The sequence below is a fragment of the Phalangium opilio genome, unplaced genomic scaffold (genome assembly GCF_054372755.1).
Source record: "Phalangium opilio isolate 3A_F unplaced genomic scaffold, DU_Popi_V2 ptg000390l_1, whole genome shotgun sequence".
NCBI lineage: Eukaryota > Metazoa > Arthropoda > Arachnida > Opiliones > Phalangiidae > Phalangium > Phalangium opilio.
In genome coordinates, this window is record NW_028324234.1 from 4,060,943 (window position 1) to 4,075,663 (window position 14,721).

Sequence of the window (14,721 nt, forward strand, 5' to 3'; positions counted from 1 at the left end):
TGCCATAGGGGGAACACGGCTTTCAGTCATGAAGGCCAGTGAACTCCCGAAGCCGTTCAAGGTGTCCTTCCGGACCAAGGACCGTCGCACCACTGATCCGGCGGCTCTTCTCCGGCGATTGAAGGCCTACAACGGTAGGTTTCTGACCGACTGTTGGCGGTGCCTGAAGTCGTTAGATTAGAAGAGCACCAGAGGCTGGATCTTCTTAATTGATGGCTCCTCCATGGAGGCCATCAAGGAGGCCGGCTTCGAGGGTCTTACTGGCGTGGATGTCGGGACTTTTAAAGTCCTGAATGCGCCTAAGGACCCTCTCCAGAATGCCCTTGAGGCTTCGGAAGAAGAAGGCAACACTGCAGCCAGCGTGAGTGGGGAGCTGGCAGCAAATATTGCTGGCATTAATTTAGAGCCATCCCTTCCAGATAGCTCAGACATAGACCTCGGGACAGAGTCCGACTTTTTGAAGGACTCTGATACCGAGGGGACCCACGCTCCTGTCACTAGGATGGAGTTAGGGGCCGAGGGTGCTGCTGGTGGAGGCGTGGGAGATACCGGTCTTGGATCGGGACTCCGCGCTACCGCCAAGCAGTAGCCGGGGCCGCCTCTCTTCCTGCGATATGAGCATCAAGGTGATCCAGATCAACCTGCATCACTGCAAAGCAGCCTCGGCAGTTTTATGCCGGAGGTTTGCCTTAGAGGGCCTGGATGTGGCCCTCATTCAGGAACCTTGGATTCATAATGGTAAAATCCTTGGTTTAAAGAACGCAGGTAATATCTCTTATGACTTTACCTCACCCAACCCCAGGGCGTGTGTTCTGACCAGGAAGGGTCTTGATATCCTTCCGCTTCCGAACTACCTCACTAGGGATACTGCTGTGATTAAGGTAATGCCCTCCTCTTTTGGAGAGGCAACTGGCCTTACCATGGCGTCCGCTTACTTTCCCCATGATGCCACGGGTTCCCCTCCACCACAGGAGGTTGTCGCTCTTGTCGACCGCTGTGAGAGGCAGGGGGACAGGCTCATTTTGGGCTGTGATGCCAATGCCCACCATGTCACGTGGGGCAGCAGTGACTGCAACAGACGTGGTGATGAACTGCTTGAATATCTGGTCGGTACGAACCTGCATATTCTCAACAGGCACAATGAGCCAACCTTCGTTACTTCTAACAGAAAGGAGGTCATTGATGTCACCCTGGCCACAGACAATATCAGTCTGTCGGTTTCCAACTGGCATGTGTCTAATGAACCGTCTCTTTCGGACCATAGGCACATCTGCTTCTCGGTTGCGGTCAAGTCAACTTCGGTTAAGACGGAACTGCGTAACCCCCGTCGGACCGACTGGTCCGGCTACAGGGAGGAACTTCGCCTCCTTCTCAGAGGTAATGCTCCAAAGCTTTCCTCGGTGCTGGAATTTGATTCGGCAGTTGATCTCATGCAACAAGCCATTATCGATTCCTACCACCACAACTGTCCAGCGAAGCTTGCCAGCCGGCCAAGGCTCGTTCCTTGGTGGAATACGGAACTTGGCAAGCTTCGCAAGCTCACTCGGAAACTCTTTAATAGGGCTAAGAGGACTGGGGACTGGACTATTTATAGACAGACCCTCAATAAGTATAATAAAGCCATCCGGGAGGCCAAGAGGAACTCCTGGAGGGACTTTTGCGGTAGCATCTCTGATGCCCCCGCTACTGCCAAAATCATGAAGATCCTGGCTCATGATAACACTCACCAGCTCAGCACCATCAAGGTGGCGGATGGTGAGTTTACCAAGTCAGGGACTGATACCCTTAAGCATATGCTTAAGGTACACTTCCCGGACTCCAAGGCCTTTGACCTCACAGGCACCGGCGCTCCCCCCGTGCACTTTCGGAGAGCGCACAGGGCGGACTGGGGCATCGCCAATAAGGTAGTTACATACTCTAGACTTCAGTGGGCTGTAAACTCGTTTCAGCCCTACAAGTCCCCTGGCCCAGATGGCGTCTTTCCCGCCCTCCTCCAGGAAGACATAGACGCCATTGGCCCTTATCTGTGCAGGATATTTAGAGCCTGCATTGCTCTGGCGCATATTCCAGATGTCTGGAAGCGCTCGAAGGTTATCTTTATTCCCAAACCTGGGAAGACGAGCTATCTTGAGGCTAAGGCATTCAGACCTATCTGTCTTACCTCTTTCTTCCTAAAGACTTTAGAGAAATTGGTGGACAGGTATCTGCGGGATGGTGTTCTTTCCCACACACCCCTGTCCACTTTTCAGTTTGCCTATCAGAAAGGCAAGTCCACAGAGACGGCGCTTCATGGCATTTTGAACTGCCTTGACAAGGCCATCGAGTTCAAGGAGATGTCTTTGGCCATCTTCCTTGATATTGAGGGTGCCTTTGATAGGGTCTCTAGTGAAGTCATCCTTCGCGCTGCGGAGCGGTTTGGTATTGACGACACTTTGTGTCGTTGGATAAAATCCATGCTCATGTATCGCAGGGTGACGGCGTCTCTTCTCGGGGAAACCTTGGAGATCTCCACCGACCGTGGCTGTCCTCAGGGAGGGGTTCTTTCCCCTCTTCTTTGGTGCCTGGTGGTGGATGAGCTGCTGGGTCGACTCGGGGAGAGGGGATGTCACTGTTTTGGCTATGCGGATGACATCGCAGTGATTGTTACAGGGAGGTTCCCTACAACTATCGCTGCACTGATGAAATCTGTCTTGCATGATGTTGAGGATTGGTGTAGGGGTGTTAACCTAACCGTCAATCCCAACAAGACTGTCCTTATACCGTTTACTCGGAAAAGGACTAATGACCTATTCAACGATATTTCCTTCTTTGGACAGGTTTTAAAGAAGTCCTCCGAGGTCAAATACCTTGGCGTGACTTTCGATGCCAAGCTTACTTGGAAGTCCCACCTTGATCTGAGTATCAAGAAGGCCAAAATTTTATTTTGGCGTTTAAGAAGTTCAGTCAGCAAGTCCTGGGGCTTAAGCCCTAGCGCTGTAAACTGGATTTATACCAGGATCATCAGGCCAGTGGTCTCCTATGGAGCTCTTGTCTGGTGGCCCAGGGTTCGCCTTAAAACAGCCCAAGATGAACTACGCAAGCTTCAAAGGCTGGCGTGCATCGGTATCACGGGGTCCATGAGAACAGCCCCCACAGCTTCTCTGGAAATCCTTCTCAATATGCTTCCTCTTCACCTTTTTATTGAGGAGGAAGCTATTATGGGAGCCTGTAGGTTCAACAACCTCGGCTGGTGGAAGCCCAAGCATTGGGACTTCAGTCACACCAAGCTTTTCATTGAGTACAGCAGTACTGAGCCATCACTCGTGATGGTCTCAGATAAGTCTGTTATATCATACCACTTCGACAAGCCCTTCAGCGTGCACTTTCCCAGTCGCGCTGATTGGGAGACACCCCCAGTCCTCGGGACTGGGGGGAGTCCGTCTGGTTCACGGACGGCTCTAAGACGGACTCTGGAGTTGGTGCCGGGGTCTACTGCTTGACCAAGAAGTTTGGTTTTTACGAGAGCCTTGGCAACTATGCCAGCGTTTTCCAGGCGGAAATCATGACCATTTGTTTATGCGCGGATTTCTGCAACAAGAAAAACTATCGCGGACGGACGATTCAGATCTATTCGGATAGTCAGGCCGCCCTCAAGGTGCTGAATCAGTGCCTTGTCGATTCCAGACTGGTGCTCAGCTGTCTGGATCTGCTGGGTTCTTTGGCTGCCCGCAACAAGGTTCAATTGCTGTGGGTGCCAGGGCACTGCGGATACCTGGGCAATGAGAGGGCTGATATGTATGCCAAAAGGGGGGCTGAGGCGAAGTTCTTCGGACCAGAGCCTGCGGTTCCCATCCCCCATGGCATCATTCGCCATAGGATTCACTGCCGGATGTCTACACTTCAACTGCAGCTCTGGCTTGAAATGGATGGACAGAGACAGGCCAAGGAGTTTGTCCCGGGTCCTTCTATCACTAGGGCAAAGGAACTGCTTGCCCTCACCAAAAACAAAATTAGGCTGGTCACCAGTCTCCTCACTGGACACTGCCGGCTGAATAGACACCTGCACTTATTGGGCATCGTTGATGACCCACTCTGTAGGTTCTGCCGGGAGGTAGAGGAAACCTCCTCCCATATCCTCTGTAGCTGCGACTACCTCGCGGCCATGAGGTTCGAGCATTTCGACATGCATACTATGGAACCTCACCAGTTCTCTACTGTCTCGGCCAATCGGATTCTCCGATTCATCGAGGCGACAGGACTCTTCGTAGTCTGACAAGCTCGGGGCGCACAATATACCCTTGGTATCGGTGCTCGGCGCGGCGACGCGCCACCCCCTTCAACAGTAGCAATAGCATCACCATTGTTTGTCATATTAATTTTAAAGCGCAGTTACAATTCAATGGAAACTATTAAAGTTTAATCCAATTATATTAGCCGATCAACAATTGTAAATATTCACAAGACCATCGATACTTTAATCATAAACATATTATTAAAATTAATTGAACTTTTTAACTTAATGTTTTCGATTCGTATTTTAGAATTGTAGTTTAAAATTAAATAAATGTTAAAATAGATATATTGGATGGTGTTAACCTTAATCGAAATATTAACGAGGATAGATAATTGTTTTAAGCATTTTATACGAATTAAGATATAAAACTAACTATAAATATCAAGGCACAAGAAAAGCACTTTTGAGTGATAATTCATTATTTTAAGCACTTTACATTTTTCAATACGATTAACTGGATTTTGATACTAGCCGATCATTAGTTGCAAATATTAACACGTACATCACAATTGTAAACTAAACATTTTATTAAAATTAATTTAACCTGCGATAGCCCGTACAAACATTTATGGCTGCATTTCGACTTAAAAGTAGATTATTCAGAATCTGCAAAATATTGCAAATATACTGGAATATTCTGGAATAAACATGAAAAAGCGTCAACGTTAGACAAAATTTAGATGCATTCCAGAGAGCACTGGAGAGCATTTTAGAAGTTTTGCAGGAAAAAATACCTGCTGCTGGCAAACTCAGTACAGCAAATATAAATACAAAATACAGCTACTCTAGAGTCATGAAATAGCTACATTACAGCTGGAAGGCAGAGATGAGACAGAAATTCCCGTAACAAATCAGGTTGTTTGTATAGCTCACTAAAGGTACCTTTCAGATATTTTGTATGCATGTTACAGTCAGAAAAGATAAATCTTCCGAATTGGGGAATAAAATGGGCTCCGGAGCGAATTTATAGTTTACTTAAACAAGAAAACAAAACAACCTAATTTTGGTTTTCTCCCTTTCAATTAAAAGTTTAATATTCTTCAAAAAAAATCTTTTGGTTTTCTCCGTTTCAATTTAGAATTTTATAGTCTTCTATGCTTTAATTAGTGTTTTTTTTTTTGTTTTTAGCCATATCGTAGTATACGATAGGCTCTTAGTTTGACCCGAGTCGTCGTCGTAGTAGTAGTAGTAGTAGTGGCCGGGGTTGTCGCTTCGTTATCGTCAGATTTTAGCTTAAAAGGAACTTTATATTACCACAACCCACCCATAGGGTTTACTGGGTTCGGTTAGAGATTTAATTTTAATTAAATTTTTTTCAGGTCAGACCCGGGAATCGAACCCGGGTCGCTGACGCAATAGGCAGACATTCTACCAACTGAACCATAGGGACTTGATAGAAACTGCGAGTTTTTTATTATTGATTCTTATCTCTAAAATGTCGGGGTGATGTGGGGTGGGGTACCTCTTAATCTGTGGGGTCGGAAACTTTTGAATTTTTATCTGTGGGGTCGGATACTTATGAATTTGTATGTTTGGGGTTTTTATATTTATTTTCTTTTTATGTATGTACATTCTACCAACTGAACCAAGATACTTGATAGAAACTCCGAGTTTTTTATTATTTATTCTTATCTCTAAAATGTCGGGGTGATGTGGGGTGGGTACCTCTTAATCTGTGGGGTCGGAAACTTTTGAATTTTTATCTGTGGGGTCGGATACTTATGAATTTGTATGTTTGGGGTTTTTATATTTATTTTCTTTTTATGTATGTGCTAATTAAATAGATAACAATTTTCCCCGTTTCCTACCGCGCTCCTCATGTGTTTCGTTCTCGTTCGGTAGCTATCGTCATCTATGTTATGTTTGACTGGAACGTTTTGGCGGTTAATTCAAATGTGGGTTTAGATAGAGCTAAAATAGTGTTAAATGAGCGTTATGCGTTTGATCATTTTAGCATTGCTAAAGGTAATTCGAGGGGATAATCACTAAAATGCGTAATCACTATAACTAAACTTTCTCTTTAAAAAGTTTCTGGGCATAAGTCCTTGTTAGAAATTTATAAGATGCGATAAGTGTGCATCGGCATAAGTCTATGTTGTAAACTCATCGAGGGGATTATCACTAAAAACTATCTGTTCTTCGATTCGCCGGAATATTAGAATTACAGCATAAGTAAATTTATACGGTTATAATTTAATCACTGTTTAGAGTAGGGAAAAAGATAGCGCTATTCACTCATTAGGGTAAGGTATAGAGGGGCCATTCACTCGTACGATATGGCTACTATTACGAGCCCTTTGGCCGTCTTGTTTGGTCTATTCTCCATCAAGACATGGAACGTCTCCCCAATTCCTTTCCATATTAAACAACATATTTTATTCACTCATTTTCTGTGGTTTTACGTGTCTTTCTCTTGGATTCCGTGGACCGGGTTTTGTTTTCCTGTTTTTATATCTTAGAGATAATAGCAGCGGCGTTATTTTAAGGTTCCCCTTTCACCCGGGGCCTCTGCTTGTTCGTCACAGAGAGGGAGGATGTAACGGGGAGCCCGTTACAAGAAATCACCATTAGACTGTGCTCCAGTATCGAGCGGCAGAACCTAAACAAGTCGTCTGCTCGAGAGCGGGGATTGGCTAAACCCCGGAGACCAGAGAGGATAGATCTAACCCAGGAATCAGGGCAGTTGAGCAGGAGCTGCCGTAGCAGTTACAGGAAGACCGGATTCAGAATTAAGAAGTTTATAAAGATTTAACCGTATTTACGTTTCTGTATAACTATATTTATCGGAGCAATGTTATCAAGAAATAAATATGTTAATTTACATTACGTAATCGAGTGATTCCGGATTTAGGGAAAGAGTGGCGCTTACAACTACAGCACAGTAATTGTAATATTTTAAAAAGATAAATCTCTTCAAAATTTATACTCTTCATTTCCTGTTTTTTCCCCATTGGCTGTTGCCTTGGGTACAAGACATATCTTTATTGGATGAAATATGTCTGCTTTGCTGTGATTCTCTAGGCTTAAATAATTTTTTAATGCTCTAAATAATAATTTAATAATTGATTAGTTTTAACTTCTGCAATTTTATATCAACAAAGAGCTATAATTCCATATCTAGATAATATACAAAAAAGTTACGACCAATCAAAAAACCATCCTTCTACATTAGAGGCAGTATCAAATTTTATCTAAGAGAGCTTCCGCTCTCCTATAAGAAGATTTTAGGTAATCATCCTGACTCGGATAGGTATAATTTTGGTTTTCCCAACTTGTTCACTCTGGCCTGAACTCTACTGTGTACATTATATGAACACAACTTCCGTTGTTTGCCAGAGAAGTTTATACACAAAGAACGAAATAATGATGCTTTCGAACTATAAAGCACAGTGAGGTAGTGTGTTTGGGCAGTTTAAAATTTCAAAGTTACGAGTTGATAAAGAATGAGAAACTCAGTTTTTAGTTTGCAACTAAACATTGTATGCATTAGAAAAACCGAAAACGAGTCTAGTAACAATTTTGAACTACAGGAGTGACAGATGAAACCGTACACAAATGACACATACAGGAAATTTAAAAAGGAAAACCAAAAATGAAAGCATAGTAAGGTACACTTTACTGGTATAAGGATTTGATACAGAAAGTAATATTCACATCGATATTTCATGTGCACTTAAAATATCGTTGAAAATATAATTCTAATTTTGCTTCCTTATTTTTTTTAAAAACCATATAATGTCAAAAGTGAACCAATAATTTGCTAAAATGTAGTTTGTAATTCGAAATAATATGAAAGCGGATCATAAAGTGAACTTGTTATCGCTCGCAAGAGGGTCTTGGGTTCGATCCCGGACAGTGGCACCGGGTGAAAAACCTGGGTACAAACTACAAAGCCTTCTGCGTAGAGTTTGCAAGCTCTCTCCCCACTTGTTAAAGGAGTTTTCCTCCGCGGTGTTACCCGGTTTCTCCATTCCATCAAAACTTGCCGAGGCTAATGGTAATAGTATAGGGCGCTATCGGTTTGCAGGTGGAGTGGCGTAGCGGTTAGCGCTTTCGCCTCGCAGCAAGAGGATCCCAGGTTCGATCCCGGACTGTGGCACCGAGTGAAAACCTGGGAAAAAATCCTTCTGCGTCGAGTTTGCAAGTTCTCTCCCCTCTTGTTAAAAGGAGTTTTCCTCCGCGGGCTAACCCGGTTTCTCCTTTCCATCAAAACTTGCAGAGGTTAACAGTAATAGTTAGTATAGGACGATGTAGGTTAGCTCTGGCATAGGGGCTAGCCAGCACCCCTCTACGCATTGTAAAGGGACCCACCTGTAAACAAGTCACAGGCATAGTGTGGATATCCCTTCAGAGACAAAGCATAGATTATTATAGGGGCTAGCCACCATCTCTATATGCATTGAAATCGTTACCCATTGAAATATAGGCCACTGCGTGTTATGGGCACGAAATAAAGATTGATTATTATTATAACACAGGCTCGCCGGATTATGATTTCGTGAAGTCAGTTTTCGTTTGCACCTGCTGGAAAAACACCGGTCGTTTGATTCATAGAGCTTGATGCGTGCGCTCCCGTAGTTGTAGGTAGCAAGTGACATCTGAAAAATGTGATATTCTTTAGGATGTTCTCAAAGAGTCAAACTTACCAAAAATATAATTTCAAAAAACAATGTTTCTAATCAAATATCAACAAAACTTGAAGTTAGAATTTATTCTACTTTTTTCTAAAGAATAAACAAATCTTCTCTTAAAGTGTGTATTAAAGCTTGATTCCAATTTGAAATGTTCATGGTTTTATATTTTCATTTGAAAATAGGACAAAATCGTATTCTGGAATTTTCCTTTAAACAAACTAGTGCATCATAACGCTCATTAAAATAGGATAAGCCTTCGTGAGGAACGAGTAGATCGTTAATTTTTAAACCGTAAGTTCCGATAGCAAACAGTTAACAATAACGGCTGAAAACTGAACGCAGCTTACCTTAGTGTACCTAATATTATCGTGAAAAAATTGAAGATAAACAGAAGAGTGAATTGTATTTTTGTTAGCTGAGAACGGTAATCAAACGCTAATCGTTATTTCAGCGGATAATGGTAGACATCATCGTGTGCATTCGGTAATTTTCTAATGTACGCTCCATTAACGACCAGAATCATTATCGTGGTTGTACATTTTATGGTTGTTGTTCATAGTAGTTTTGTTTTATAAAACACGACCGACTGTGTCAAATTTATAGCGCTGTCATATGTATAGTGTCATCTCGAGGAGAAAGTCGGTGAAATTCTTGTCTCTCTTTTTTAAAACTAAAATAATATGCATTGCAAGCAATAAACTGGAAAGTAGGTATTGTATTCCCACAAAGGTATGTCAGTAATGATTTCTATTGGCATTTAAACGGAGCAGCTTTATCAGACACAGGATTGAAGTTTCATTAATTGGTCTCCCTAAATACTAGTTCTGGGTGACAAATTACTAGCAGCCAGTGGGAAACAGATTTAACTCACCCCTGAAAAACGTTTATTAAAGTCAATGAACATTTTTCCTATGTACAGTCCCGGACAAAAGTTTCTGGACATTTTCATTTGGCTGCCAATTTGTTCCTATTTGAGCTAGAGTAACAAAATAGGACTTTCTAAATTGGTTTACTTCTCAAAATTATTTTAAAATTACAAATGACACTGTGGCGCTAATAGGGCGTTAGCCATAGCGGAAATAGTAAAGCCCCCCGATAATGACGTTACGAAATAATGCTTCAAATGGATCAACAATGCTATCGTGGCACGCGTCTTGTCACGTAGAAGCCGAAACTGTTTTCAAATTGTAAATCGGTTCCGAAAATCAAAAGTTATGACAAAAAACGTGACGTTCAAAACAATAGCAAATAAGCCTAACAATTATTAATTTTATCTATATCAACTTAGCTCCATATTAAATATTACGATCAGAAAAACAAGGTGTTCCAACCCGAGAATTTTTAGTTCCACACTGACATATGAGAAATGAGAACTTATGAATTAGACTCAGTCTCAGAAATGGAGGGTTGTTGGTGGCGGTTTGAAAACGTCTAAATATTTAGAGATTTGGATATGTTTAATGATTTTTTTTACAATTTCCTAGTTGCTAATACAGTGGGTGGATATTTGGGGATAATTCTTTTGACGGATATTTTACGGCAGACGGCGTTATCTGTTGAATCGCTATTAAAAGTTGGACGAGCCGCGGTATTGGATGATGGACAGTGTTTCAAGAATAAACTTTGAGAAAGTTTAAGGAGCAAAATAGGTGGCATGACTAGAATACAGGTGTAACAGAGATAGTTTATGGAGCAAAATAGGTGGCATTGTAGCGATTTTACTTTGGGTGGAGGAATAAGCAAGTAGGGCTAGCATACTTCTAAACCAAGAATCGAATAGGCTACAAAGATCCGTCGGGTTCAGCTACCCTCGGTTTATCTAACGGGGTAGATCATTAAATTAAATTAAATATAATTGGTCAGTTTGTCTAGGGGTTTTAAGGAGATAATAATAAAGAGGCGAGATTTCGAGTTACCAATGTTAACTAATGTTTAACATTTTATAGTTTTAATAATTATTACTTTCTGCTATTTAAAACTATGGTCATGACCTTACTTAAGTAAAAACTAGTTCTAACAAATTAAACAAACAAATGAAATAATGGAACGAATAATAAAATAGGTATGAAATTAAATTAACGCTAAAGCGTGAGATAACGTTACTGTTTTTCGTCAGGGTCGACGGCTCGCGGCATCTAGGAGATTTGTCCGAAACGGGTGGACAAGCGGAACGTGGTGGTAGAGTCGCGTTTTCGTTAGCGTCCGTGTCGCGGAAGGTTCATCAGCTCGCGTTTATTAATTAATCCATGTGGCGGCGAGATGAATAGTTCTTTACCAGCGGTAGCCCTCGTCGCTTACTTTTCAGTAATTCGCGCTTAAATTTTTGACTCGGGCGCGCGATGTCCTGCGTCCGGTATTAGAACAGTCGAGTCCGGCGAAACTTAGTCGCGGCATAGCGTAGCTGGTTCGCGTCTCGTGGCTCGGTCGGTGACGGTCTTGCATAACCTCCGGAGAGGGTCGGACAAACAAATTTTAATTCTGAATGAATCTCTTCTATTCATGGACCCGAGTTTTTATTGAAGTTCGCGTGAATGACCTCCTTCACGGGTCAGCCAATCATGGTGACGCTTTTGTGGTATTTTAGACCACGTCAGATTGACGTCAGCACTTGGGTACCGGTGTTACCTTGGCGACCCACGCCTTTTGGATATTTTTGGTCTTTGACCTCTTTGACTCTCGCGAGCACTTCTTATAAACTTATTTACAATATATACACTATAATACAACAGCTATGCATTGGCAACTCTCAATAGAATAAAGAAAAATATTTTGGGGCGCCCCTGTGGGCTTATAAGGAACGTTGAACTTGTCTGGTACTTGTCGAGGGGTCCTCATCGAACATGGCAAGGACGTCTTCCTCGATTTCCTCCATGTCTTCTGGAATGTCTCGCTCTCGAACGTTGTTGGGTTGTACTTGTCCGATGTCCCTCAAGCGCCTGTCAACAGCCTCGAACGTACGACGATTTGGTATGCGTCGTTGCGGAAATTGTTCCTGGTATCGCCGCTGTGCTTCCACTGAATTGCCCTGCGCCAGTCCATACATGAGATGCATGTCTGCATATTCTGCATTGGTATACGCCATGTTCATGTTTGTCTTAACGCCGTTGGTGGACATTTTGAACAATACCTGTAACGTCCATGTTAACTTGTTAAGAATAAAAGTAATACCAACCGAAAGGTACCATGATACTTTGAATTTACTTTACTAGAGTAGGCATACTTCTACTCATTTAATACACTTCTGCCAGGTGAAAGTTCAATAACGATGTTAGAGGGAAACTATTGAAATTGTCTCATATTTCTAAACAAGTTGATAAGGCTGAATTTGTTTTAGTCTACATTTTCGAATATTATCTTGTTTTAGGGGCCAATGTTTTGGGGGCCATATCTTCGTTGCAAATTCTTGTACACCCCATGTTCTTTGACACTTTCCACTCAGTTTGACCCAAAGAACACGCCCCTTGATTTATGGCAGACTTATCAGAAACACCCTGTATATATTTCAAGTTAATTCGAAAATTCGCGTGCCCTCAAATCAATCGTAGGTTGAATAATCATATCGTTTATTGCAGTAAAAACATTGACAGCAATATAAAACTACCCATTGCTCAGAGAATCTAAAACATGTTCTTAATCTTGAACCCCCTCCCTAAAAAAGTGACCACCTTTTTCCTGGTGGTTTCTCCTTCCATGCTTACCGGAAAGGCATCAAGTGCTATTTTTGTGTAATTACAAAAACTTAAGCTCCGTACAGACGAGCAAACGTTACATAATTTCTCCTTATTTCATGCGAAATAGTCACAATTTTACAAAATTAGATTTTTAACTAAATAAATTATTTTATTAAATCCGTTTGTGCAAAATTTGGTATCGATTACAGATATGGTTATAAAAGAAGTTTTAAATTGCCCCATATTGAAATCATACTTCCCCTTCCCAAGAAGAAATTAAATCGACTTAAAGGCTATACAGGGTGATGCAGAGATGTATGTGTTCCTTATAACAGTAGATTTTATGCAAAATTTGGAGTCAAAATATCCCAATTCCGTTTTGGTCTTAACCAAACTGTTTCAGAGTTACTAGATCTTAAACTCCGGGTCAATTTGAGCTCCAATACTCTCTTCAGACGAGGCGTAACATCTTGGTTTAATAAGACATATCTTGTTTAATACTGTTCTTACTTTTGAAAAGAAAACGGATTGCCAACCGATTTTAATTTAAGGGAACTCATATTTTCTGAAGAAAATCGCGATATTTGACTTCGCGTCTCTCTACATTTTTCAAACAAGCTTTGGTTTTAACGCGTCGTATGAAGAGGCTTTTAAACTACATTTAAAAAAAAACGTTGTAAATGAGATATCATCGGTGATTGCCAAATTAAGAAGTTAAACCAAATTATCACTTTTGCAATCATCAGGCCACCTGGTGAAATAGAGTAGAACCACCGAGAAACGTTAGCACGGTCGTTTGACTTTGACTCGTCTCTCTTTTCCACAAAGTCATCCTTCCGTAGCGCTTTTCCTACTGTTGGGGGAATTCATTCTTTGAACACTATCGAGACAGTATTATTTCCAGTGACGGTGATTAGGCTTATATTTTTTTTCTATTTGGCTTTAAATGCTGACTCTTAAATCTTTTTCGGTCATGATAAAGATAATTTGGGATTATACTAGCAGTAGGCAAGGTATATTTTGCTTCTTAGTCGGCTTTAGTCAAGGAGTCAAGCTATATAATTATGGATGCTAAGCCTGTGCCTTCGCGTACTGGTAGTCTGGTACTGCTAATATTAGCTCGGTCCCTTCCAGTTCCTACCATTTCTTACTACTAAAAATGCAGTTTTCATCCCAACTGCTAGCAGCCAATTATAGTCTGACTTTTACCTACGTAGGTAATGGGTAGAAAATGGTGGCCGATTTTGAAAGCGGTATTAGAAATTTGTATTTTTATTCACGTTTATCTTAATTAATAAATTTTTCTCCCGATTTTTACTGACTCCCATGTTTCAAAGGGTTCTTAATTTATGGAAAACTAATGTTAGTTTGCTCTTCTCAGATAAACTATCCCGTTAAGGAGCACATTCAATTTTTCGGGTCACACATTCAAGCCAATGCGGAAATGCCAATCAGTATTCGAGAGTCTTTTAAACGTCGAGCTAATCAGCCGTACATCAACGCTAATGAAGCGCATTTAGATCAACTTATTTAATTTGAATTAAAGACCTTATTATCAATTTCATTTTCCACTCACACTGAAAAAAATTTTAAAAATTATTTCGAAAATAAAACATGCACGTTCGGCCTCCGAATTTCATCCTCAAAAAATAGTATCTCAACTACAACATGAAGTGCTATTCATGCTTCTTCTGAAGAGTGTGTAAAGCTTTAGCTGACTGTTAGAAATGGCTTGGGGCAAAAGTGAAAATTTGGAAGAACTTAATTTGTCAATCACAGATGAGATCTCAATTAAATTGTTTCCTTACCTCTAGTTTAAAACTCTCTTCACACGACACGTAAAAACCAAAGCTTAATTGTTTGGAAAGGGTAGAGACGCAGTGTCACATATCGTGATTTTCTTCAGAAAACCTTAATTCCGTTGTACTAAAATCGTTTTACAATCCGTTTTCTTTTTAAAAGTAGCAATAGTATTAAACCTGATATGGCTTATTAACCGAGATATTACGTCTCATCTCAAGAGAGTAGGGCCAAATGAGTCCGGATTTTAACTGCTTCTAACTCTAAAACGGTTTGTTTAGACCAAAACGGCTCAGGAAATTTCGACTCGAAATTTTCCAAAGAATCTACTGTTATAAGGAAC

General features: G+C 41.4%; 1 protein-coding gene across 1 annotated transcript; it reads left to right on the top strand.

Moving 5' to 3' along the window:
- Positions 1–489: 489 nt before the first annotated feature.
- Positions 490–14,112, top strand: LOC149596269 (uncharacterized). The gene is made up of 5 exons (XM_089861423.1): positions 490–738; positions 803–2,026; positions 11,024–11,123; positions 11,460–11,519; positions 13,960–14,112. Exons 2-5 carry the CDS (start codon positions 885–887, stop codon positions 14,110–14,112), a joined length of 1,455 nt encoding a protein of 484 aa, XP_089717549.1. The 5' UTR covers positions 490–738; positions 803–884.
- Positions 14,113–14,721: the final 609 nt, after the last annotated feature.

What these genes read in the sequence shown, in the direction of transcription:
- LOC149596269 (XM_089861423.1), top strand. Translation starts at nt 885, where the DNA reads ATGCCCTCCTCTTTTGGAGAGGCAACTGGCCTTACCATGGCGTCCGCT. An exon ending in TAGCGTCCGTGTCGCGGAAG is followed by an intron (nt 11,124 to 11,459) that starts GTTCATCAGCTC and finishes TTCACGGGTCAG; the next exon opens with CCAATCATGGTGACGCTTTT. An exon ending in AGATTGACGTCAGCACTTGG is followed by an intron (nt 11,520 to 13,959) that starts GTACCGGTGTTA and finishes TGCTCTTCTCAG; the next exon opens with ATAAACTATCCCGTTAAGGA.